At 39.8% G+C, this 24837-nt stretch overlaps 1 protein-coding gene across 2 annotated transcripts in view; it reads left to right on the top strand.

Annotated features, from left to right (window-relative positions):
- Nucleotides 1-226: 226 nt before the first annotated feature.
- The window catches only part of si:ch73-74h11.1 (desmoglein-2), a 29339-nt gene continuing 4728 nt past the window's right edge, over nucleotides 227-24837 (top strand). The window contains exons 1-11 of one of the 2 annotated variants that reach the window (XM_046051545.1): nucleotides 227-400; nucleotides 1334-1456; nucleotides 3149-3304; nucleotides 3410-3551; nucleotides 3648-3808; nucleotides 4094-4228; nucleotides 4341-4526; nucleotides 4635-4912; nucleotides 5032-5174; nucleotides 5271-5492; nucleotides 7258-7488. In XM_046051545.1, coding sequence (XP_045907501.1) covers nucleotides 347-400; nucleotides 1334-1456; nucleotides 3149-3304; nucleotides 3410-3551; nucleotides 3648-3808; nucleotides 4094-4228; nucleotides 4341-4526; nucleotides 4635-4912; nucleotides 5032-5174; nucleotides 5271-5492; nucleotides 7258-7488 — 1831 coding nt within the window. In that variant the 5' untranslated portion in view covers nucleotides 227-346. The remainder of the gene's footprint in view (nucleotides 401-1333; nucleotides 1457-3148; nucleotides 3305-3409; nucleotides 3552-3647; nucleotides 3809-4093; nucleotides 4229-4340; nucleotides 4527-4634; nucleotides 4913-5031; nucleotides 5175-5270; nucleotides 5493-7257; nucleotides 7489-24837) is intronic. The other variant, XM_046051546.1, reaches the window with a different exon arrangement.

The raw sequence follows: 24837 nt of genomic DNA, 5'->3' as shown, positions 1-24837 counted from the left end.
TTTACCAGGAAAAACGTACATTGAACATTTGGCCATGGGGAAAAAAACGTCGCTCAGCACATAAAACCCTTTGAAATATCTCCTGAATGTGTCATATTAAGAAGATATTCAGCTAATGAGCATACAAACCTGAACACACCATCTCCCTTATCCGCCTGTTATCAGAAGTAACTTGTGAGTAATCAAGCAGGGAGGGAGTGAGGAACCGCCTATTGTTGCAAAAGTCCCTACCCTCCAAAGGGTCAAAGTCTGTACGAAACCAGCGACGAACTACTGGCAGACTTAAAGTTGACGTGGTTTCACTTCAACAGAGTTTAAATTGGGTTATTGTTGTTTTTTCAAGAAGATGGCTCCACTGCTGAAATGCAGCCTTTTTATTCTGCTGACGTTTGTCCTAACGGTGAGTAAACGATTCCGTATGTGCTTCGTACTGTTAGATGGTCATTTTTTTGTGTGTAGAAAAGCTGGCGGCGATATAAGCTCATCAGATGCCTTTGAGCGTGTAGTCAAAGTTAAACCATCCTTTTGCAGTTAAAAGATACGAAAGAGAAAAAGTAAATGCGCAGTCTCCGTGTAACGCTACATGGGCATTCGCTTATTGTGCCGGATGGCCACGCAGCAGCTTTTCCATTAATTCTTTGCTTTTAATAATTACCCCCCTAAACACTGAGCGAGAACAACTTTTAGGCGCACGAAGTCTCGATCAAGCAAAGACGAGTACTGAGGCAGGAAAGTCTCTACAAGTTTTTATTTTTATAATTGTCATCCATGTTACAATCCTGTAAGGTAATGGATGGTGTCTTGGAAATTGTATATCGCTGGTCAGGGATTGAGCAAATAATTGAGTTACAATTAACCTTTGTAAAAACTTTGAAGAATTTATTAATAAGAGAATAAACAGAGAAATACTACAACACATATGCCACAGGTCCAGAGACCTGCCACCAAGGGCAACCCCGCGCATTCAGTGACACAGTCTAGGTTTCTATGTTTTGGGAAACAGAGATCCTAGGAAACAATTTTCACAAGTTTCTGCCATAACAGATGGCAAAATTAAAACTAAAAAGTTATAGAGACTTTCTGCCTTCCAATGATAAGTAAAAGAGAGGATGCCATTTTATACATTAATGTATTCATTTGTTGTGAGGCCATATTTTATTGACAACAGTGAAATAATAAAAATGTTTGTGAGCACACATTTAGTGTGTATAACCCTGATATAACTTAATGCCACATATGTATGTGTCAGGTGCAACAAGAATATATGCCATATATTGTAATTATTACACATTAATAATAATCACGTTGTTCCTTCCTCTTTGTTTACCTGCAGCTTGTCCCTGTGAGGGCAAAAGGAAATGGGCCACTGTTGCAGAGACAGAAGAGAGAATGGATCGTAGCTCCCCGGCAGCTATTCGAGAACCAGGATTACACCGGCTTGGCCAGTATCGCTAAAGTGTGTATTTTTTTTGTTCTATTTCTGTCTAAAGAATTCTATAAAGCTCTAGGGCTGAAACGATTCATCGATAAAATCGATTAATAAAATGCATCGACACAAATTTTGTATCGATGCTTCGTTTAATCCATTTAACTACACAGCACAGTGTTTCACCCGGACATTTATTACTGTGGCACATCGCGCTTTGGTGTGAACAGGACGTGATTATAATGGAGCTGTTTGCAAAGTGGAGGAAGAGAGAGAAAATAGCGAGGGACGAAGAAGAAAGTGTCCAAAGTTTGGGATTATTTCAAGTTAAAGAAAACAACAACTCTGTAATGTTACCGTCCGTCCATCGTAAAACAAAACTTATGTCGCCTCGGCAACAGTCGGTAACGTTAGCATTTAACTGAAATCATGATTGATTGATTTGAAACCAAAGTAAGCCGCAGACCTCAGCTGAAAATACTGAGTGAACCAAAAATATATAATTAGCCATTGTACTTGGCACCAAGCACATTTTATTGTGAGCACTGTCAGATGTGAGATCAGTCATGCATCATTACACAAACAACCTGAGAAAAGGAAGTCGTCTTTGAGACAGTTGTGGCAGGTTTAAGCAGTAGTTCAGTTATTACAGAATATACAATCCAGCATTGTTCCATTATTTTAATAAATTTCCAAATGTTCTGTCCCTGCAAAAACTACACACTGTGAACGCCACAACGACTTCAAGACTGACAAGTTGTGTGAACGGCACGGCCATCGTGTAGTCTGCACGAGCCTTTAGTATAACTTGTATAGCACTCGGGTGATGTTTGTGTTTGTAAAGTAGCTGTCTAGTTGTTGGTCTGATGTTTGCTGTATGACACACTATAAACGTGCACAGCTGATTGAGGGGGGGGGATGCCGCCGCCGCCGCCGCCGCCGCCACCAAGCAAAAGTACTTCTTAAACAATGCATCGATGAATCGTTGAAATAATTTATCAAGCGTCGAATACTAAAATCATCGTTAGCTGCAGCCCTACTAAGCTCTTAATTATAAACGATGAATTAGCTATTTAACGTAGGCACAGCTACCTTTTATCCCTTAGAATAATTAAATCATTGTCAAGTAGATTGATTGTATTTTCCACCTCACTGTTTTTATCCTCATGCAACCTTGGTTTTTTCAAAGCCTATCTTTGAGTATGTGTGAGAACTGCTTCCCAGACCCTACCGAATTTTAATATTCATAATGAGTCATGAATAAGTTCTGACAGGACAATGAATACATCTATGTTCTGATGTTTACACACACACACACACACACACAAAGACACACCTGTGTTTGATGTTCGAAAGCTTATCTAGTTTCATATCTCAGCTAGGTGTTGTTGGTTCTGAGCCATGCTGTAATTGATGTAATTAACTGAGCTCAGTTTCTGTCAGACAATATTGCAGATCTGTGTGTGGTTGTTCTCATCAGTGCAAAAGCTGGATCCCACACCTCATCTTAATATAAATATGTCACATGCTTGCAATCACTTGATCTGATAGACATTCATTTGAAATTACGCCTCATAGTATACAGGGAGAAAAAAATAAGTATATTATTTTATCATTAAACGTACAGAAAATAAGCTGTCTTTACACATTTATATGTAATTGGAAGGTCTTCGATTTCTTGATCATAAGAATTCATTTTGTGTTTGTGTATTTGTTTTTCAGATTCACTCTGATAAGTCAAACTTTACAAAGATCACATATTTTATAACGGGCCCTGGTGTTGACTTGCCCCCTGAAGGCGTATTTGATATCGACCGTGACACCGGCTTTGTGAAAATCTATTCCAAACTGGACCGAGAGAAGATCCCCGTCTATAATGTACAAGCACTTACACATTCTGTTTATAATATCAGCATGTACAGCCAATTATTCAAGTTGTACAGTGAGGAAATGGTAAAGTAGTAATGGTATCTGTTTTTGTAGTTAAAAGGTGTGGCAAAATTCACCAATGGAAGCCGTGCTGAAAAGGATATTGACCTCACAATTGTTGTTTTGGATGAGAATGACTGTACACCAGTCATTCAAGTACAGCAAGTCGGATATGTTAATGAATCAAGTGCAGCAGGTATTTTAAGACATTTACAGATTATTTGTGTCATGTCAAGTTTTTTAGCTGTATTTAATGAACTAATGTATTATTTCATTCTCTTGTGATTTCTAGATACTTTTGTGATGAAAGTGATCGCTACTGATGATGATAAAGAGGGCACACTATTCTCTCAGATCGTCTACAGTGTGGAGCAGAGTACCACAGCTGGGATGTTCTACATCAAATCTCAGACTGGAGAGGTCATGGTTCGACGAAACACTCTAGATAGGGAGGTGAGACCCTTTACTGACCTGAAATTCCTCTATTTTTGCCTGCCACAACTAATTCTATTTATTGGAAAAGCTTTCAACTCTTGTGAATAGGCAACGTCAAACCCCATATATTACTGCTATTTTGTATGGATAAGTCAGAACACAATAATCACACCATTTTCCACTATTAACATAATTCCCTGTTACTTATTGAATCACATCTTCATTGAGAAAGTAAGTTTTACTGGAAACTAAAAACTAGAATGTAGTAATCAGTGCATTGTATCTCTAAACAATTTGTTTTAGAAACAAGATACATATAAGTTGACTATAAGAGCCTCAGATTTGAATGGACAGTCGGGAGGAAACACAGGAACTGGAGAAATTCTGATCAAAGTACTGGACATAAATGACAATATTCCAACCTTGGAAAAAGAGTCGGTAGGTGTGACACAATTTCCACAATCAGCACTTCTATTTTTCTTTAATTTGGTTCTTTAATAATGTTCGACAGTTGTCCTAAAGTAACTGTTGGTGCTTGTATTGTTTGCAGTATGAAGGTAGTGTGGAGGAGAACACCATCAATAGGGAAGTGATGAGGATCAAAGCCGTTGACATGGATCTGATTCACACTGACAACTGGCTGGCTGTCTTCAAAATAATTTCGGGGAACGAGGCAGGATATTTCAATATCACTACTGATTCTAAGACCAATGAGGGGATTATCTGGATTCATAAGGTAAAAGAGTGTATTTTTATTTGGATGCACTGAAACTCTAAACAGTAAAATGTCTGAGTGTGAGTCAACAAACATTTTTAAGGCTAACGTGAACTCCATATCCTGCAGTCCTTGGACTATGAGGAACTAAAGGTGGTCAACTTGGAAGTGACTGTTTCCAACAAAGCAGAGTACAATTTTGGCAGTGGGTCCATGACAGGGGCCACAATCACAAAATCCTACCCCATTAAAATCAATGTGGTCAATCAGAAGGAAGGCCCCCGTTTCCAACCAAGTGTCAAAGTGGTGACTGTCTCTGAGGACCACACTTCCACCTCCCTCCACAAAGTCATCGCCACCTATTCTGCTATTGACAGTGACACGCTACAGACAGCCACCAACGTAAGGTACAGCCACAAAGTGAAACATGTTACTAAATAGAAGTATTGAGATATATCTCTGGATTTATGTGTTTACATTCATAGCTTATTTTGGTCCTCACATACTCGGATTTTCATCTTTACAGATATGCCAAAATCCGCGATGATGACCACTGGTTGATTATTGATGAAAAGACAGCAGATATCAGGCTGAGTAAACTGCCAGACAGAGAGTCCAAGTTCTTGATCAATGGAACATATTATGCAAATATTATATGCATCACCAATGGTGAGCTATTTGAATATGAGAGTTATCATTATTCTCCAGTGGTTTAATATGGTGCACTACAGGTTAATATTGATGTGTCTTTCTGCTGGCTTTCAGAGATGCCCTCAAAAACTGCCACAGGGACCATAGCCATTCAGGTGAAGGACTTTAATGATCACTGTCCTAAACTGACCACTACATCTCAGACCATGTGCCTCGGTGATAATGTCATTTACGCCACAGCCAAAGACGAAGATGAGTTCCCCAATGCAGCACCATTTGAGTTCACTGTGATTCAGGGGAGCAGCAACGGGAAATGGAAAGTGGAGAATCTTAATAGTAAGATGAAGAATTTCGGCTTGGCAGATTTCCATCAAACATCATTAAATGGGCAGCATGCTCTTCAAGGTTTGCATCAAAGCAAACAAATTCAGTAGTCATCTCTAGTTTTCAACTCCAAAACGTCCTAGGTTTGACTTCCAAAATATTAGATTTGTCAAGACTTGCAAGCAAATTGTGATCATTTCAATGCTGCTGTATAAAGAAAAGAAACATTTCTAGAATATAGCCGCGAGTGGCAATGATCGGGATCCAAGCCAGTCGCGAAAAACGCAACATATGAAATTTTCAGAAGAGAAGAACAGATGCAGACGACTTTAGAGATTAAAGTAATGAAAGAATTTGGACTTTGAGATGATTGGGGAAACGCATACTGGATTTTTTAAGCATCGCCTTGATATCAGAGAGCGTCATTATATGTACCTGACTACTGGTTGAAATCAACCCACCTGCAACATTTTGTGTTTCCAAGATTTAAAAAACTGCTAGGGATCCAAATAAATTAGAGAACTGCTATGATCAGAACACCCCCATTGTCAGAAAGTCTGACTTGGTCAACTGGGGATTTGAATCCTGGACATTCAGATCTCCAGAGCAGCATTTACTGACTGAGCTACTGGTGAGAGGCTGTTTTCCCACACCTTCTCACAAGTTGAGGTGATGATGTCACATGTGCCAGAGCCAGATAGTTTTGTCAGTTTAAACTTAAAACTCTTACAACAGTGAAGATGTAGGTGAAATAATTCTGGAAAAAAATCACACATCATTCTGCTGGTTTTGGGAGTGTTGCTAATTATTTTGGTGGCATTTGATCCAAAAGTGAGTTAAAAAGAAAATGTTGTTCATACTGTACAAGTTACAGCAAGATACTGAATATCACTGCAGACTCTCCGTTTGACCGATCTGAAAACCCTTTGAAACGCTTGATATCGGCCATCTGGAGAATGACTCTGTCGAGTTTGGTAGTGTTTGAAGAAAGACTTGTGGAGATATAGATGTTAATTGAATTAGCATATTCTGAAAAATATAGAGTGACTGACCTCTGAATTTACCATAGATTGCAGTGAGGCAAACATTAGTCACATATCAGTGGAAGTGCTGAAAAAAATTCAGCTCTCTAAGACGTACAGATGATTTTGTTAGATTTTTTGAAATTAGGAATGAGAAATGTCTAGAAATTTACATTTCTTGTTATAAGCCACGCCCACTTTGTGCAATCATAACCAAATTTTTTACATCTACTGAGTAGAGACCTGAGATTGTACAAACCAAATTTCGTACAAATACATCCAGCGAATTACGAGGTATAAACTTTTTGCAAGTGTAGCGCCACCTAGTAGAAGAATATCCCAGGACTGCTCAGCGAAGCTTGGGCCGAGCATCTGAACAGACGCGCTGAGTTAGGTTACAATAGCTTAAGCCAATTTTGATTTACGGGCATTTATGTAAAATAGTACATAAAGAAAAAATTTGTGGGGGACAAAGAGATACTAAACTAAGCCGTTTTCGAGATATTTGCAAAAACGCAAAGTTGATTGTTATAGCGCCACCATGAGGTCTATGAGGGCCATTTTCTTGCCTGAGTAGTGGGTGGAATTTGCAACCTATGTGCCAATTTTGAGTTTTCGTCCAGCAGTTTCTGCTGCCCAAACACTTTCAGCGGAGAAGAAGAAGAAGAATCAGAACAAAACCAATCCAACTAATTACAAGGCACAAACTTCTCTAAAAGAGCACATTTTAAAATGTGGGTCTCTTCTTTCTTCAGAAACCACAGCCATTCTGCGGAACCAAGCCAACTTGTGGACAGGGATCTACAAAGTAGCAGTGGAGGTCAAAGACCAGCAAGGAAAGTCATGTGCTGATGTTCAGATGATGGACGTAGTTGTGTGTACTTGTGATGAAAACATTAAAACCTGTGTGCCGCACAGCACAAAGACTACAGGTTTTGGAGCTTCAGGTATCTTGCTTCTGCTCCTGGGACTGTTGCTTCTGCTGTGTGAGTAGAGTATTAATGATGTCTTTTCTCTTTCCGGTTGATAATGTTGATCAAGAATGATTAACCTCCCCCAACAAAGCTGCCTAACTTGACATGTTGTAGCGCGTTTGGAGAGATAGTAAGACTAATAAGAATGGGTGGGTCACAGGCAGGTTTTGAAAGAGGCCGATAGAATGAAAGTAAGTTACTGATTGATGATTGGGCTTTTTAGACCTGACAGTATACTAGAGTTCTGTTGACATAGTGGCAAATGTGTGTTTTTCAGCAGTGTCCCTTTTGCTGCTGTACCGCCTGTTTGGAGGTGCAGCAGCTGTTGGAGATTTCCAGGCCATTCCATTTGATACGATACAACAGCTGATCTCATATCACACTGAGGGACTGGGAAAAGACAAGGTACTTTGATATGTGTAGTCCTGATATGAATGGATTGTAAAAAGTTACTAGTAGTTATTTTTAGTTTTAAAAATGTGATGATTTGCCAAAAATGCTGCATCTCTGACAGGATCTCACATATGTTCTCACAGGATGTTCCTCTTCTACATTTCCCAGTGGAAGTTGATGGTGTGGGAAAGGGGTACTTAGGAGGACTGGCTGAAGTAGGAGGAGGAGCAGCAGTTGGTGGAGCAGCCTTAGGTGCCATCAACACATCAAGCTTGACAGCTGGGACATCTATGTCTGATGAGTTCCTGTGGCAGTATTATTCAAGTGTGAGTACATAAATGTCATTGGTTATAAAAAAAAAAAGCTTAGAATTTTGGAATTTTAAGTTTGTTTTAATGCCTCAGCGACGAGTCAGTAATTTGCAATTAGCACTAGTTTGCACTGCGAGAATGTCAAAAAACCCCAGCATATATCTTATAAGATATAACCAAGCGGCAAACTTCCGGTCTCCTGCCTGAAGCCAATACGGAAGCATCTGAAACTGCAATTCATCGACTGGCCACTTGAGGCTGGCTGCAGAGGGTTAAAATGCCCAACTTTACAGCAGAATAAAACATGTTTACTGCCTGGTTCGAAAAATTGTTTTATTGCATATCGCTAATTTTGCCCTTCGTGACAACTGTGGGGGGGGGGAATTTTTCACTCACCTTTTTAAATTATATTAAGCCTTAAAGTTCTGCATTATTAGGGGCATGGCCGCTTTGATTGACAGGCGCCATTAGCCGCTGCCACTGCTAGCACTCGGTCCACCGTCTGTTAGCCTCACTCAGCTACACGGAGCTCTGAAGCTCAGCCTGTCGGAGCCTTTTGGACATTTCTACATGAAGATACCAGATGAATTGGATTGGAGAGAGAACCTCCAGTAAATCAGTGTTCTACTCGGTGAGTGAAATTCCTGTATTTTATTTATGTGTTAACATTTAACAAGTATCGCTCTCGGCATATAGCTTGTTAGCTTAACATTAGCTCGTTACGCTAAATAGCCAGATACGAGCAGCCCCAAGCTGCTAAGTTAGTGTAAGTTAGTAAGTTAGTGTGTTCTAACCGCTGCTTTTAATGAGTCAAAGACAAGTCAGCAAGAAGAGAGAAGCCAAAATGTAACGTTATTAGATTAACCTTAGTGTTAGACATTAGGGTGATAATGCTTTGAAGAAAAGGTATCTGTGTGAAGTTCTAAGTAAAGGCTCAGCTCTCAATTAGCTGACGTAATGTTAACGGTAACTTTTACTAAAGGGCGATGTGAGATTTAGCTACATCCTTTAACGGAATCACTGTTCAGTTAGATACTAGTCAGACACTATTATAAGTGGCTGCACCTGATCCCGATGTACACAAAGGGTTTAAAGGCAGAGAGCCGAGGGGGGAGCGACTGCGGAGTTCTGCCTGAAACTGTCACACTGAGGAGCACCGATGTCACTATTGTTTTTGAAAAGTGCTCTACAAATAAAGATTATTATTATTATTATATGAGCTAGCTGTCTCTCCCGAGGAGAGCCGTGCACCTCCTAGTGTAACATTACTGTTTAAAAACGATAACGTTATACTATTCTTTGTGGGGTTCATCAGTGGGGATGATTGATTCGAAGTACATATTAAAGGCAGTTTAGAGTCATCAATAAGTTAATACACTTAGTAGATGTAGCATTCCTTGAGATTCAGCAAACAATCTGAGGTGATAACTGCGTTTGATCAGTGACGTTTCTAATAAGGAACTTAAGAGGTGGATACATAATTCGGCAGAACAGCTGTTGTAGGCTACCTGCAGAGATTTGCATCCACCTTTTTTGTCAGCATATAATGCGCGTTATGCCTGTAGTAACTAGGGCGGTGGTTAAGTTAAGGCAAGAACTTAGGTGTGTGAGAGCCGCCTCTGAGTTTGTTTGGTGGATTAGAATTTGCCAAAAAAGGTAGTACAGTTCAATAATAAAATATAAAATAAGATCCTTATAATAAACGTTCAATAAGGACTGACTTGAGTAGTTATTATTGCACAGTGTCCAGCAGAAAACCGTATATTGCACATAAACAGTGTATTCCCCTCCTAATTACTGTCACATGCCAGAGAGGTTATCATGCTGAGGCGATCTCAGAGTTCAGTAGCTTTATGGCTCTTTGGAAGAAGTTGCTTAACTGTCTACCATTGTTGTCTTTACAGGTGCCAGAGGAGCTGATTGCAGAACCCTCCAGATGTGATTTGCTGTGTCCAGCTCTTCAGGAGAGAACAGCTCCAGCTTCCAGCTCTACAGGAGATAACAGCTCCAGCTTCCAGCTCTTCAGCTCCTGCTTTTGTTTTTACTCACAACACCTGAACACTACTGACGTGAAATTATGACACTGGGTTCTTATCAACAGATTCTATCATTATAATAACTCTCAACACATTTCAAGTCATACAAAACTACTTTTACATTTGTAACCTTTTAATAATGATGTTTTCATGAATGTAAGACAAGAGTTTAATTTATTAAACTATTGCTTTTGTATTAGGAATACTTTGCTATAAAGTGTATCAGACTAATTATATATAATAATATCATTCTTCATTCATCATCAGTTTCATATTTTAGTTTTAAATAGTGTGATCTTAACAATATATTATAGTTAACTGCTGTTAATGAAAATATTAAGATGTTATTTATAAGATTTTACATATGTTAGTAGAAAGTAAAACATGAAAGGTTGATGTTATATACTGTTTTATTTTGACATTTTGTTAAGAGATAAATGTGACATTGACTAAGAAGTTACTCTGTAGTGAAAAACAAAGAATTATCTGCACACTGAATAGTTTTGAAGCCCTGTAGGAGGTGTTATTTATTGCGACCTGAGAAGGTCTTGTGTGGTTTACATTGTATAGACTCACCTATTTTCTCCATGTGCATCCGGTCAGCTCTGAGACCTCAAAGTTTGCAAGTTCACAATAAAAACCACCTAGTGGGATTCATAATTACTCTGTGCAGATCATTCTTTGTTTCAGCACTTACCCACAGGATGTGTTTAAACTAGACAGAGCAGCAGACAGAGCACTCTTGAGAAACTTCAGGCTCTGTATATGGGTACTGGGGGTATGGCTCCTTATTTATCTTATATAAAGTATAAGTATAAGTACTAGTATAAGGTAGAAAGTAAAAATATTCCTGCACACACAGAAATACACTCCATAATTACTTTTCAACGTTTCATGTGAAACATGTTGGGAGTATTTTCACTTTTCAACTTATCCTACAGTGATCTTTATCAAGAGTTCAGCTTTAATGTTTTATGTTTTATCTGTGGCATACGATTAGCTTTTAAGTAAGTAGTAAAGACAGGGAGTGCTAACATATATAGAATTTATGTATTATGATGAATTATGTGAACCATAAACCATATCTTTTTTTAAATGGTCCTATTATACAAATAAGGACAATATTTAAAACTCAAAGTAAACAGAAAGAGAGAACGCCTTTCCACGTCAGTCCACGCCATCAGCACAATGAGGACTCCCAGGTCTCTGCAGCTCTCTGGCAGCAGGTGGGACATCTGATCCACAGTGTGACACTAGGAGGAAAATGTGTAATAAATGCTTCAGGTGATGAAAAATATAAAGTAAACAATACAGATGAGTCTTTAATAAATAGAATATTGTGGTGAAGTAAATTTTCTAACGTAATTCTATTCAAAAAGTGAATCTCTGATATATTCTAGATTCATTACACAAAGTGAAGCATTTCAAACCCATTTTTTGTTTTCATCTTGATGATTACGGTTTACAGCTCATGGAAATAAAAACTCCAGTATCTCAAAATGTAAACATTTTAGAATAAAAATACATTTCTGTATTATAAATTATACAGAAATGTCAACTGGAGAAAAGCTCTCTAATCAGCTAATTAACTCAAAACACCTGCAAAGGTTTCTGAAGACTGTAATCTCTTAGTCTAGTTCTGATGCTCACAATGAACTTTGCCACAGGAATTCAAATTTTTTGAGATGCTCTTCTAAAAGATGCCTCAGTGTTTTAATGTTGACAGCACTATTATGTCACATTAAGTGGGAGAAATGGAACAAGGGAGACGGTCTTTAAATGTTTTTGTGTTGTCCTCTTAAGACAATTTTATATCAGCTGTCAAGTGTCCAGTAGCCAAGTTGTTCTAGTAACGTTACTTACAGTTAAAGCATTCGTGGAGGCATCAGATCCTCAACAAGAATCTTGTGACAATTATAAAAAGTACCTTTCTCTCAAGTGTCCTATTCCAGACAATAATCCCACACAGCCCTGCCGACAGCAGCTTCCATCATGTGACCAACGTTAAGGACTGCACCGCTACCTTATTCCTTTTATTACAAGTAACATACTGACTTAATGTAACTTAATGTATGTAAAAGGGTTAATTGATTAGCTTGAAATTGTTCGTTTGAGCTGTAACGTTAAGTAAACTTAAGGTAATTAATAACTGATTCATAGTTAACTGTTAATGTTGGTCTCAACAAAATCTAACGTTAGTGTTGCAAAATAACGTTACCCCATTTATATAATTAAAAGTATTTAAAACCTTGTGAAGTATAATGTCAATAACAGATATGTGAGTTATTTTAATATTTTCCGCTTACCTTGATGAGCTGACGACCATAAACTGGTAACAAAACGGACACAGGTTCCAACCTCCACCGTACAGCACCGGGGGTTTAGAAGCTTCCTCTGTTAACGCAGAGTAGCATATAGCATTAGCTCCTTAGCATAAGCTAACTCGGTCATGTCGAGCTAGGCGGGAGTGGTTTCATCAACACGTCACCTCAGCTCCACCCACGACCTGCCTCTTTGCCCATTTATGGGTTATCTGGGAGTGATGCATGTTGCCAAGATGGCGACGGCCAGCTCCGCCTAATTCGGGCTTCAAAACTGCTCTTCAGAAAACAACGGGTGACGTCATGGATACTACGTCCATTTTTATATACAGTCTATGGATATAACTGACATATAGAAAATAGCCAGTTTTTATTATACAGTATCTTTAGGACAAATAAAAGCTGTATCATACTATCACAGTTGAACTATTAAGTAGTATTTACTGTAGACTCAATATATTCTGGTTCTATTTGTTTGCAGAAATCCAGACATGCTGCACAGAAGTTCCTGCAGAAGGACGTTTTGCTCGTCTATGACTATGAGGGTCAGGAGTCCCGGGCAGGTTCTGTAGGTTGCTGCAGCCTTCTTGAGAATGATGATGACCTTGCATTCCTCGATGACCTTGGGCCTAAATTCAAAACCCTTGCTGAGATTTGTCATGGGTCAACTTTGGTGACTGGGTCTGTGGATGCAGGGGTTTCTATCTCTCCATACAGACCAGTGTCTCCTATGAGGCCCTCCACCTCCACCCACACAGATGTCCCTACACACATAGATACAATCAGGGACAGGGACCACGTCAACATCAACACCAACACCCTCAACACCTCCAATGTAGCATCTGGATCCTCCACCGTCATCCAGGGTTCAGCCACTGTTCCAAAGGTACATGTCCAAGACAAGATTATGATTCCCAGTCAGACGCTGCTTATACAGCAGCCTGTTATGTACTATGCAGCCACGCCCATGTATGTAGTTGAGCCCAAGCCCAAAATGATGTTTGTGGCAGGTGGCACCCAGTAGACAGTGAGTCAAGCTGGCCAAGTTGGGCTTAGTCAGGGGCTGGTTCAGGATGGTGGCCTCCAAGGTACTCAGAGTGTGGTCCTTGTAGATAGGCAAGTGGGAATGGGTGGAGCGACAGGACAGGTAGCACAAGGCCTTTCGCATTGTTTTAATTATTGTTGAAAACAACAAACAACACAAATTGTCATTTGAAAGCACCACTCTCATGCTGGGCTCTAGTAGCAATAATAATGTTTTCTGTGACCTTTTGAAAAATATATAGGAATATCATGGATTAATTGTCTGGCCCCCGATTGATGTCTATATGACCTGGCTGCCTGTGCCAGGACAGAAAGACATGCAATAGATGTTGTGTGTAAAGAATAGGCCAACATAAAATCACAGTATGAACAATCAGGTTGACAAGATTATAGCTAGTTTGTAAACAATAAGGATCCATACTTAATCAATACACCTGTTTAGCATAAACATGTAGAACACGATATTTTAATGTGCTCAGTCTCTCATCCACCGCAGCTGTGTTTTGGTTTTACACAAACACAGCGCTGATTCGGCTAATAGCTGATTGTTACAAACTAAAGTTAAAGATTTCAGTTTTTGGTAAAAGTTTAGCTTAGTTTACCCCGTACATTAAAATATGGCACATATAAACTCAGCTTATGGCACTTTCGTGAAACATGGCCAGCTCTTTTCCAGGAAAATCAGGTAATTTACATAAAGTGCACATATTTAGAGCTATGTAATTAGGTTGATTTGATTGTTAATTGTTGTACTTTTCATAATGTGTTTTCTCACACACATCGTTTGCTAGCTGTCCAGAGAGATGTAAGGAGAACTGGGCTGAAGTGCCCAGAAGATCTTTTCTCCATTGTAAAAGCATATCAGGTAAATTATAAGAATGTCCTCAGCAGATCCTAAGGATCAGTATAGGGGCATATTCAAGCACATTTCCATCATTATAAACAGTAGAAATAACCCTTTTCAAAATCTGATGTTTTCTTTTACTGTACTCAATGTTATTTTTTATCCACCTCAACTTGCTAGCATTACAGTGCTACTCTACTTTATAACAGCCTACAGTGAAAGGATTGTGCTTGGAAATGCAAATAAAAATTAAGATTGTGTGAATGTGAAAAATTATTTCGGCACACTGGTGCAAGTGACTGACGCCTGGGGTTGGCAAAACATGGATAGTAACTAACTAGTCTTTTTTTTTTTTCAGCAAAGGGCAGTATACCAAACACTCAACTAGTAGCTTCAGTAGATTGATAGTTCTTGATTTCAAAACATGTATGCATGCCGAAATGGCTCTAATGTTTAGTTACTTACACTTTTTGGTAACGCTAAATGTAGCCATTTCTGTTACTGAGGGGTGTGTGTGTGTGTGTGTGTGTAATTTAATCAAAGTTATAATTGTACATTTTCGGGCACTGCGCAAGTCAATGCTGACGGTAAAGATGGTGCCATTCCACCTCTGTGAAGTCAAAGTCTTTCACTGGACTGATTTTTAGCCTGATGTACTACTGTATTTGTATACATGCTGTATGCCCTCCAGCCTGAGTACTCAAAGGGCTTGATTTAGTTAATTCAGAAAATCCTGCTAAATGTGTAGAGAGAAAATATGAAACTACTGTTGTCCTTAACACCTAACGCTAAAATTTTAAACTACAAAAGTAGTGTAAGAAAAGTACATGCAGAAATGTTGAAACTATGCTGTTTTGTTGAGACTATGTTAAGCTATTGTAGCCCTGATTGATAAATCTTTTGTTTTTATACTTAAAATAGATTAGGGTTCCAAACACCAATATATACATTTAACAAGTTGTGTTACGTATATGAAATATGATTTGATGTTATTAAAACACAAAAATATTTTATCATTTGGTTGAAAATGTTGTGTTGAACTGACTGATAAGTTTCCAGTCAGGTTCATGTGACAATTATTTTGTGTCAGGTGAAACTTTTAAAGGTTTCTTTTTTTGTTGTTTTTATGTTGCGCAAGCGAATTGGGGTTTACAGTGTACTGTATGTGTGTGTATGTACAGACAAATACACATAACAGGAGTGCATTGACTAAATGCCACCATTCCATGTAGCATGTGGGCCATATGAACATGAGGAATGTAGACCACATCTGGGCCAGAATAAAAATGGACTGTGGCCCAAATTGGGGCCAGTTGTGGTTTATTTGGTTTGTTCTTGGTTGTGGCCCAGATCTGGCCAACAGGAGTGGACCATCCAAGCGCCATCATTCCACGCGGAATCAGAATCAGTTTTATTGTCAGGTATGCGTACACATACGAGGAATTCGACTCAGGATTGTACATTGCTCACAATGTGCTTACTCGTACAAAAATACCATAACACAATAATAAAATAATAAAATAAAATCAGACAAAAACTACAGCATAGACAACACTAATATACACAGGATGAACAAAACAATATAGACATGTTGACAAATAGTGCAGTGATCAGAGTGCTAAGGATGCAAGAGTAAACTATTCTCATCATGTACATGTTGAAGGTGGATATGATATACAGGTACACATGCACAGATGTACACAGTGTAATGGAGCATAGTGCAAAGGATGCTGGAAAAAATAAATAAGACCTATGACCTGAGGTAGGTGTATTGGTATACAGTATATACAATATGACATAGTATGAACACCACTGAAATAGAGAATGGTGAATAAATAAATAATAAGTGGAAACCAGTAAATAGGTGGCTGACAAGAGACAGAGTTACTGGGTTATTGCGCAGGAATTGTTCCTGACACTGTGAGTCAGAAATCAGAGTGATGGCTTGTGAGAAGAAACTGCTTCTGTGTCTGTTGGTTTTGGCGTACAGTGCTCTGTAGTGCTCTGTATCTTATCCCGACAAAGGCAAAAACCGAAATCTGCTAAACCAGATGTAAAGTCTGTGAAAAGATGGACCAACGAGTCAAAGCTGGATTTACAGGCCTGCTTTGACTGCACTGACTGGAGTGTTTTTGAGGCTGCAGCCACTGACCTGGACGAACTTACTGACACTGTGACATCTTACATCAGTTTTTGTGAGGAGACGTGTGTGCAGACTAAAACCTTCCGCACATACAACAACCAAAAACCCTGGTTCACAGCAAAACTCAGGCAGCTTCGTCAGACCGAGGAGGAGGCCTTCAGAAGTGGGGACAGAGTCTTGTACAACCAGGCCAGGAACACACTAAAGAGGTCAAAGTTGCAAAGAGGTGCTATGCTGAAAAGCTAAATAACAGCTTTGCAGCCAACGACCCTGCGTCAGTGTGGAGAAGCCTACAGACACTCACAGACTACAAGAGACCATCCCCCAACACTGCTGGTACTCAACAAATGGCAGACGAGCTGAATGGTTTCTATTATAGGTTTGAAAAGCCCAGAGTCACACCTCTCCCCCACTCCAACGCCATCTTCAAACAGTCACCTTCCCCCTCTGACCTCTCACCTGCACTCAAGAGGACGTGAGCCACCTCTTCCAAAGGCAGAAGATCAGGAAGGCTCCTGGCCCCGACAGTGTGTCTCCATCATGCCTGAAAATCTGTGCGGAGCAGCTGGCTCCCATCTCCACTCAGATTTTCAACAAATCACTGGAGCTGTGTGAAGTTCCCTCCTACTTCAAATGCTCCACAATCATCCCGATCCCTAAAAAATCCTCCATCTTTGGACTAAATGACTACAGGCCCGTCGCCGTGACATCTGTATCCATGAAAGAAAGTCTTTTGAAAGACAGGTGTTGGCCCACCTGAAAGACATTACAGGCCCCCTGCTGGACCCCCTGCAGTTTTCCTACAGGGCTAACAGGTCAGTGGATGATGCAGTCAACTTGGGTCTGCATCACATCCTGCAACACCTCGACTCTCCAGGGACATATGCAAGGATCCTGTTTGTGGACTTCAGCTCGGTGTTCAACACCATCATCCCAGACATCCTCAGCACCAAACTCACTGTGCCAGCCTCCACCTGTCAGTGGATCATGGACTTCCTGACTGACAGGAGTCAGCAGGTGAGGCTGGGGAACATCACATCCAGCACCTGGTCTGTCAGTACTGGTGCCCCCCCCAGAGGTGTGTGCTCTCCCTACTGCTCTTCTCCCTCTACACCAATGACTGCACCTCAGGAGACCCATCTGTCAAACTCCTGAAGTTCGCTGATGACACAACGGTCATCGGCCTCATCCGGGATGGTGATGAGTCGGCCTACAGACAGGAGGTTGATCAGCTGGCTCTCTGGTGCGGTCAGAACAACTTGGAGCTTAACACGCTGAAAACTGTGGAGATGACCGTGGACTTCAGGAGGAGCCCCCCCCCCCACCCTGCCCCCCATCACCATACTCAACAGCCCTGTGTCTGCTGGGGAATCCTTCAGGTTTCTGGGATCCACTATAATAAATATGAAGTAGAAAGAATACAGAATGATATATAGTATAGTCTCGATCATGAATCCTCAAATCTGTTAGTTGAGCATTAAACACTTCATTTCCTGCACTCTGGTGAATTCTTCTGAACCAATTTCTGTCTTTCCTGCATCAATTTATAGTGGAAATGTTTTTATTTATGCAAAGGGAAACACAAAATCCAGGTGGCAGGTGACAATTCCAAATCTAAACCTCAACAGAACTTACGTCAGTGCAGCTCTCAGTCATTCTGTGTTGCTTTCAGATATGTTTCTCCTGTAGATCAGCTTTCTTATGTAATATCACCCCTGCTGAGCCAACACACAAGCAAATGAAAAAATAATTTTGTCCAGTCCATTTTTTAATCAAATTTTGCAAGAGTACCTCAGCTAGCTTCTCTCATTGACCAGGATCCAAAGAGCTGCTAACTCTGGTTGATTAATGTTAACATTACTATAGCTAGCTAGCCTAGCAAAAATGTCAGATAACTCTGTAAGTCTTATAAAAACATAGCATAAGTGTAATTGTAATTCAGTGCTGCAACAAAGACTAAATGATGCCTTCAAAAGCATCAGGAGAACAAATGATGAACATTCTTTTTTAGTGACAGTATGTGAGCACAAAGACAGCAGCAGGTATCCTAAAATGCTATACCTCACTGTGTCATGGCAGTGCAGTAGGCGAAAAATGGATTTGAGATGCACTGAATTTCAGACAGTAAAAGTGAGTGGGTCCAATATCATTGGTTTTAAAAAGTGGGTGGGTCTTGTCTCACCCAAATACAATGGTTCCCACACCATGTAATATTAGCTTTTAGACACATCACCGCTAAATGGGGGGAATTCACTTAGGCCAGACAGTTCTTCTGTAGGCTGTGAATTAAATTCTACCCAGCTGCTCATGTAAATGTTTAAAACTTTAATCTTGACAAGCTGCAGACTCTATTCATCCAACTTACATTGGAAATTTCCAGCTAAAACGAGGCTTATTGTTGACCCTTTTTTCTCTCGCTTGCCTGCTATTCACCAGTCTTGTGCAGTTTTGCATGCGTGCCATGCTGACAACTGCACGCACGTCGTGGTTCCTCATGGGTCTATTTCAAGTAGACGGCTATTTAAAAGCGCTATAATATTCTGTGTGTGGTTTATCAGCGTTGAAAAATGATCCAAAAGTCCCGCGAGGTGCGGACAACTTGGCACAACACCAGTGAAGCTGGGGCGCCGTCTCTTCTGGAAATCTTCCTCTTCTGCCACTACACACATACACGCTACGCCATGCGCACTGACACCCCAGGATTAAGGTTACAATTTTGGATTTGTTCACGCACTTTAAAAACATTTATTGAACGTTTTTTTCTTTTTACATGTTTATTTACAGCATTAAACATTGAAGACGATGAGCACTCCCATATCGCCAAAATGGCATGATCCTTGTTTCGCTGCAAAGCGTCCACTGTAAGATTGACAGTCGAATCAGGCTCCGCCCATCGAAGCATCGAATCTCGACTATTCGGGCCAGCCCTTTTAAATTCTATAATTTGTTACCTAGCATTTGCTTATTGTAAATAAAACAGCGTTCCATTTATTTGACTATAGCATAACATAATCCTTCTTTGAACTGTGATTTAATGATGGTGAAGCCCAAAATATAATAATCCTTTAGAGATGGTTAAAAATTTGAATCCCAATGTAAAAGTGTGAGTTTTAAATACACTATCGCCCACTAGATTAGCACAAGAACTTACATAGGTGGAAGTCAGTCCAGCCTCAGTTTAGTTATATTCAACACGGAGGCCCGATCTTGTTAGATAAGTGACACAAAATATCAGTGAACTTGACTAAAAGCATGTGATAACTGTACAGTCTGGCATATGCCTCATCAAAGCATGATGAGGCTAGTCACATCACTTCACTTTAACTGGGCTGTCATGATTTCACAGCTTAAATAAAGTGATTTCAGGTGTTTGGTTACACGTGACAGACAAAAAAAGTGTCTGAAATCAGCCACCTCCGCAGCAGGTGTTAAACTCAGATAAGAAGTAAGTGTGACACCTAGTGTCGCTGGCGGTAATAACATCTTATATTTATATGACCTGTCATGAGGAAAATGCAAATGAATCAGATGTGATTAGTGACACTGGAATCGTTTTAAACAATACATAATTGCAGCCCCTTTCATGAATACAACACAGTCATTTGAATAAGGTCTGTTGCATGCTGAAACAAGCACATACAGTGATTAAATTATTCACAAACCAACCTCAATTCTGCCCTGCGATGGACTAGCGTCCTGTCCAGGGTGTACCCCGCCTTTCACCTGTAAACTGGGATTGGCTCTAGGCCCCCGCGACCTTGTACACAGGATAAGCGGATGACGATGGATGGATGGCAACTTCAATTCCTTATATACATGACCTGGTTTGCACTTTACAAAACGCACCATGAAGACATTACTTTGTCGTGTGCATTGATAGCGACTAAAATATCTTGCACGTTATTTAAAATCATAAGTCCTGAGGCCAAAGTCAACAGGGGGTTAAGAAGTTTCTGTGCTAAACGTTCTTGGCAGCTGACGGCACCTCTCCATATTGAACTCATGGAGCCAAGTATCCTCAGACTCTCTGGTGGAGGGTGAAAACATCCCATCTGGAGAGATTGTTTTCACAGAAGCCTATGCCGAAAATGAAGAAATGATCTAAAACTCTCGTTTGTTGTTGCAGTAGGCTTTTACAGAAATGTTTCTTATGCACCACATATATCTGTTTATTAAATGAAAATGTGTGAAAATGTAAGTCAGGGTAGTGGCAGGGTGATGCCAAATGAGGCATCTTATCATATAAGATCTGCTACCAGCATGTCAGTTTGGACATCCTTGATACATTTCACACCCGTTGAATTGGTAAGCGTCTTATAAATAAACAGTGTGTCAAATGATTTTTGCTGTTCAAGCAACATTCACTCCTAGGTCTTTATCCTGTGTCATCACTGTGAACAGTTTAGTGGTCAGAGATTCCCAACTGTCATATCCACAACATGCTAAATATCTGGCTTATGATAAATACAGCACATGGAATTCTTCAGAAATTCTTCAGAGTATTTCCAAAAATACCACAGAATTTGAGTCTTCACAGCTTTTCATCGCAGATTTCTAGAATACCAGTGATAAACACTAAGCTTTTTATTTCTGCAGAGAATATTAATTAAAAAATGAAGACTATTGGTAAAATGGGGTAAGGGCTGCTGTCAGTGCTTGGAGTGCCTTCTTTAGATATTTGGGCTAACTGCTTATTTTCATTATTTGGAGTTAAGTGACTTTCCGATTCTCATAATTGGCCCCAGTGGGATTTTTGTGCAAAAACCTTTGATGTTCACATCTCGTTTCACATCCTCCATAATTGTGACAGTATTATTGTAATATGTACAGATAATATTGTTGTATTTTTTAGCAAGATTCCAGTGTTTGATCATAGCGAGAGACCGATTTCATTCCAAGATTTAATCTCCCTTTGCCCCCCCCTCTCTGCTGTCATATTTGATACTCATCAGCACATCACGTAGGACAGTCCAAAAGTTGGTGAATTTTTTAGAGCACCAATGCTTTTTTTATATTATCTATAAATTAATAATCCACAATCAGCCTAAACGTAATGAGATTAGCAAGTCGTGGAGGATTTCAATTAGGGATTCAATACGTTTGTTATACCGTATTATTTATGCGTGGAGGTCTGTGCATAATGTAGCTAAGCTTGTTATATATAGAATCTCACTATTTCAAATAGGTTATCAATAATTAATCAAAAGTGATGTTGATTGGACCCTACAGTGAATTTCCTGTTACTGGAAATCCGTTTTAAAGAAGATGGCTAATAAAGTACTTCACTGTCCGTTGTAGCTAAACTTTGGGGCAACAGGTACAGCACTGTTGACATGGAGAAAATTGGATAATTACAGGTAAGACACAATTATGTATGTTACTGTATGACCCTGTACTGTATGCACCTCTTTGATCTGCAGAAGACTGGAGGTAAAATATTAGCTAGGAGTCAGTAGGTGTGCCATGCATACTGTACATGCTCAGTGTGCCACACCCAGTAAATCATTTACCAGAGTACAGATAGAGACTGAGCAAAATTGACAACTGTTTCAGCTTTAATATACTGTTTTATCATTGTGCCAAAATACAGAGTCAAAACAGAACGAGGAGGACTTTTTTTTTTTTTTTTTTTTACAATAAAAATAAAAGAAATAATAAAATAATAAAAGAAATCATACTGTAACAAGGAATCCAAGCTGTAAGCAAAGCCTTTAGTGCATTTAGTAGTTACAGCATCCCTTTCTTAATCATTTTATTTATTTATTTATTCTGAATTTCCATTAAATTAAGCTGAGACTTAAATAAAAATCTTTAATAACCATACTAAATTAGCTTTGACAACTTAATATATACATATGGGTATGTCAGATTCCCTTTAATTAGCAGGTTCGTGGACATTTTTATTGTCCATTGTCTTGTTCAGCTTTTCTTATATCTGGTCAGTATTGTATTCAGACAGTTGCAGGCAATGTCAGTAACACCTCACTCCTCCCGTTCACGCCCTTGTGCTGACTTTTTGCAGGATTACTGGCAGAATGTTGCAGCAACCTTTATGACACTGAGGGCTGAAACTACGCCCCCGCCAGCGGTCAAGAGCTGTGCTGGAATGCGTTTGCACAGATAATTACTGTGTGAAATACTAAAAGGCAGTAAGGGTTTTTTTCTTTAAAAAAATTATATTAAATTTAGTACACCATTTAAAATCAGCCACTCAAATGCAAAACTGTTTCATGAACTGTCCAGAAAGATAATTAATAATACCCCAAAATACCCAAAGTTGTTACTAATCAATAGAAAACCCCACAGCCCTACATCATATCAATACAACTACCATTATGAACCTGCAAAACAAGCCCCCTGCCATTCTCTGAAAGGATAAGTGGATATAGCTAATGGGTGGATGGAAAAACCAAAGCAAACAACAACTATACAACACAAAATATGTACAACTGACTGCATCTGCATAATTTTCAGTGCAAAAGACCAAAAAGCAGCAAAGAAAACAAAAAACAAAAAGCAATATATGCACACACTGACGCCACCTGCTTGTTTTTTTGTTCCCCTCCCCCCTTATTCATGTTTAGGGGCATGCCAAGCATTCAGATCCCAGACCTCTCTGCATCCTGTACAGTATACTGTAAGGTAAACACCATTGTTTTTGAGCTTCATTGTTCATGTGTGTTTGCAGGTGTCTGCGAGAGTTTTGAACTTTGGTCCAAGTGTGTTAAGGAAGTCAAGGTTATCGTTGTCACCATAGTCACTGCAGCATCCCACAGAGCCAGCTGCAGAGCCCGCCCCTTCAAACCCGTAGGAGTGGATGATGTCGTCTGCGTACCGGCCGTCCTCCTCTGTTCCCAGGTAGGCTAGTTTCTGCAAGACAAAAGGGAAGGGAGAGGAAGTGTGTTATTGCTCAGTGTGTGGACTCAGCCTGAGCTATGGGAGGGGACATACTAAACCATGTGATAACACAAGGCTGCTCATGATATGACTGGCAGCCAGATATTATTATTATTAGAAAAGCAAGATTATATTACACGAGACTTACCTTAGCTCTTACAGATAACAAAGATGTTATTAAACCTCAGAATGAAAAATGTACACATCTGGACACACTGGTCATTTTGCCACATTCTCCCCCCTTTTTGTGCCAATTTTCCCACATATTTTTTATTGTACCATATACATTAAAATCTGTTAAATGTTTTTAACTCTGAAATTTAAAACATTACCTGGTGTAGATAGCGGCCGTTGGTTTTCCAAGTGTGAAGAAGAGCTGAGTCCTGGACATGGTACCTGTTGTCAAAGCTCACACCGCTAGCAAGAAGATGAGCTCCATTTAAATGTTGAGCACCATACTGACTTTCATACTGGTCATACTGGAATTCTTGCATATCGTTGGGGACACCACTAGACTTGTACGTCCCAAGCTCATGTGTGGTATGCGCTCCGATCGTGCTGGAGCTTTTGTTCCCCATCCACCCTGCATTTGTCATAGTGCCCTTAACTGAGCCTTTAACTGCTTGGTCAACCCCAAGAGGGGGGAAGGTGAGGAGACTTGAATCCTGTAGAGCAAGACAACAAAACAAAAAGCGAGCAATCAAGTAACAATTAAATACAGTAAATGAAGCAAAATTACAAATGACTAAATAAAAGTAAGGTTCCTTTACAAGCGTATGAGCCCAGGCAATGCTTTCATTATTATGTCTTTACCACTTCTTCCCCTGGGGCTTCAGTGTTTGACTTGAGAAGGATTCCACCACTGTCTGCTTCATCCTTCAGTTCCAATGTGTCACCCTTTGTCATGCAGAAAAAGGCGAGGAGTAGGCCTGCAATAACAAAAGTATGTGACAAATGATCACACAAGGATGGTGCAGTTTATAATAAACAGTGCTCCACGTGTGGTAGACGTCACAAGAGTGAGTATAATGGCATTATAATACTGCCACGTATCATTGCTTAGTACCAAACATGTGATGCAAAAGTCAGTGTCAGAACCCCTAACTTTCTAAACAGCAAAGCAAACACAATTCTGTTGGCAAGAATATAGCAGGGGGGACTCACCGAGCAGAAGGAGGAGGGCAAGAGGCAACAGCATAGCCAGTAAAGCCAGTGGCCCTAATGACACAGAGCTTTGCTTGGCCAAGCAGGCTCCATTCCTGCACTGGCAGATCCTTACTTTCACCGTCTGTGTTTTACCAAAGCCCTGCAGATCTGTGACGTAGATGGGAACAGTATGTATCCCTGTAGGAAGCTCTTTGATGTGCTGCAA

This window comes from Micropterus dolomieu, linkage group LG06 (assembly GCF_021292245.1).
Source record: "Micropterus dolomieu isolate WLL.071019.BEF.003 ecotype Adirondacks linkage group LG06, ASM2129224v1, whole genome shotgun sequence".
NCBI classification, from domain to species: Eukaryota; Metazoa; Chordata; class Actinopteri; order Centrarchiformes; family Centrarchidae; genus Micropterus; species Micropterus dolomieu.
The sequence above is the reverse complement of the archived record's forward strand: the minus strand, read 5'-3'. Positions and strand labels throughout refer to the sequence as shown.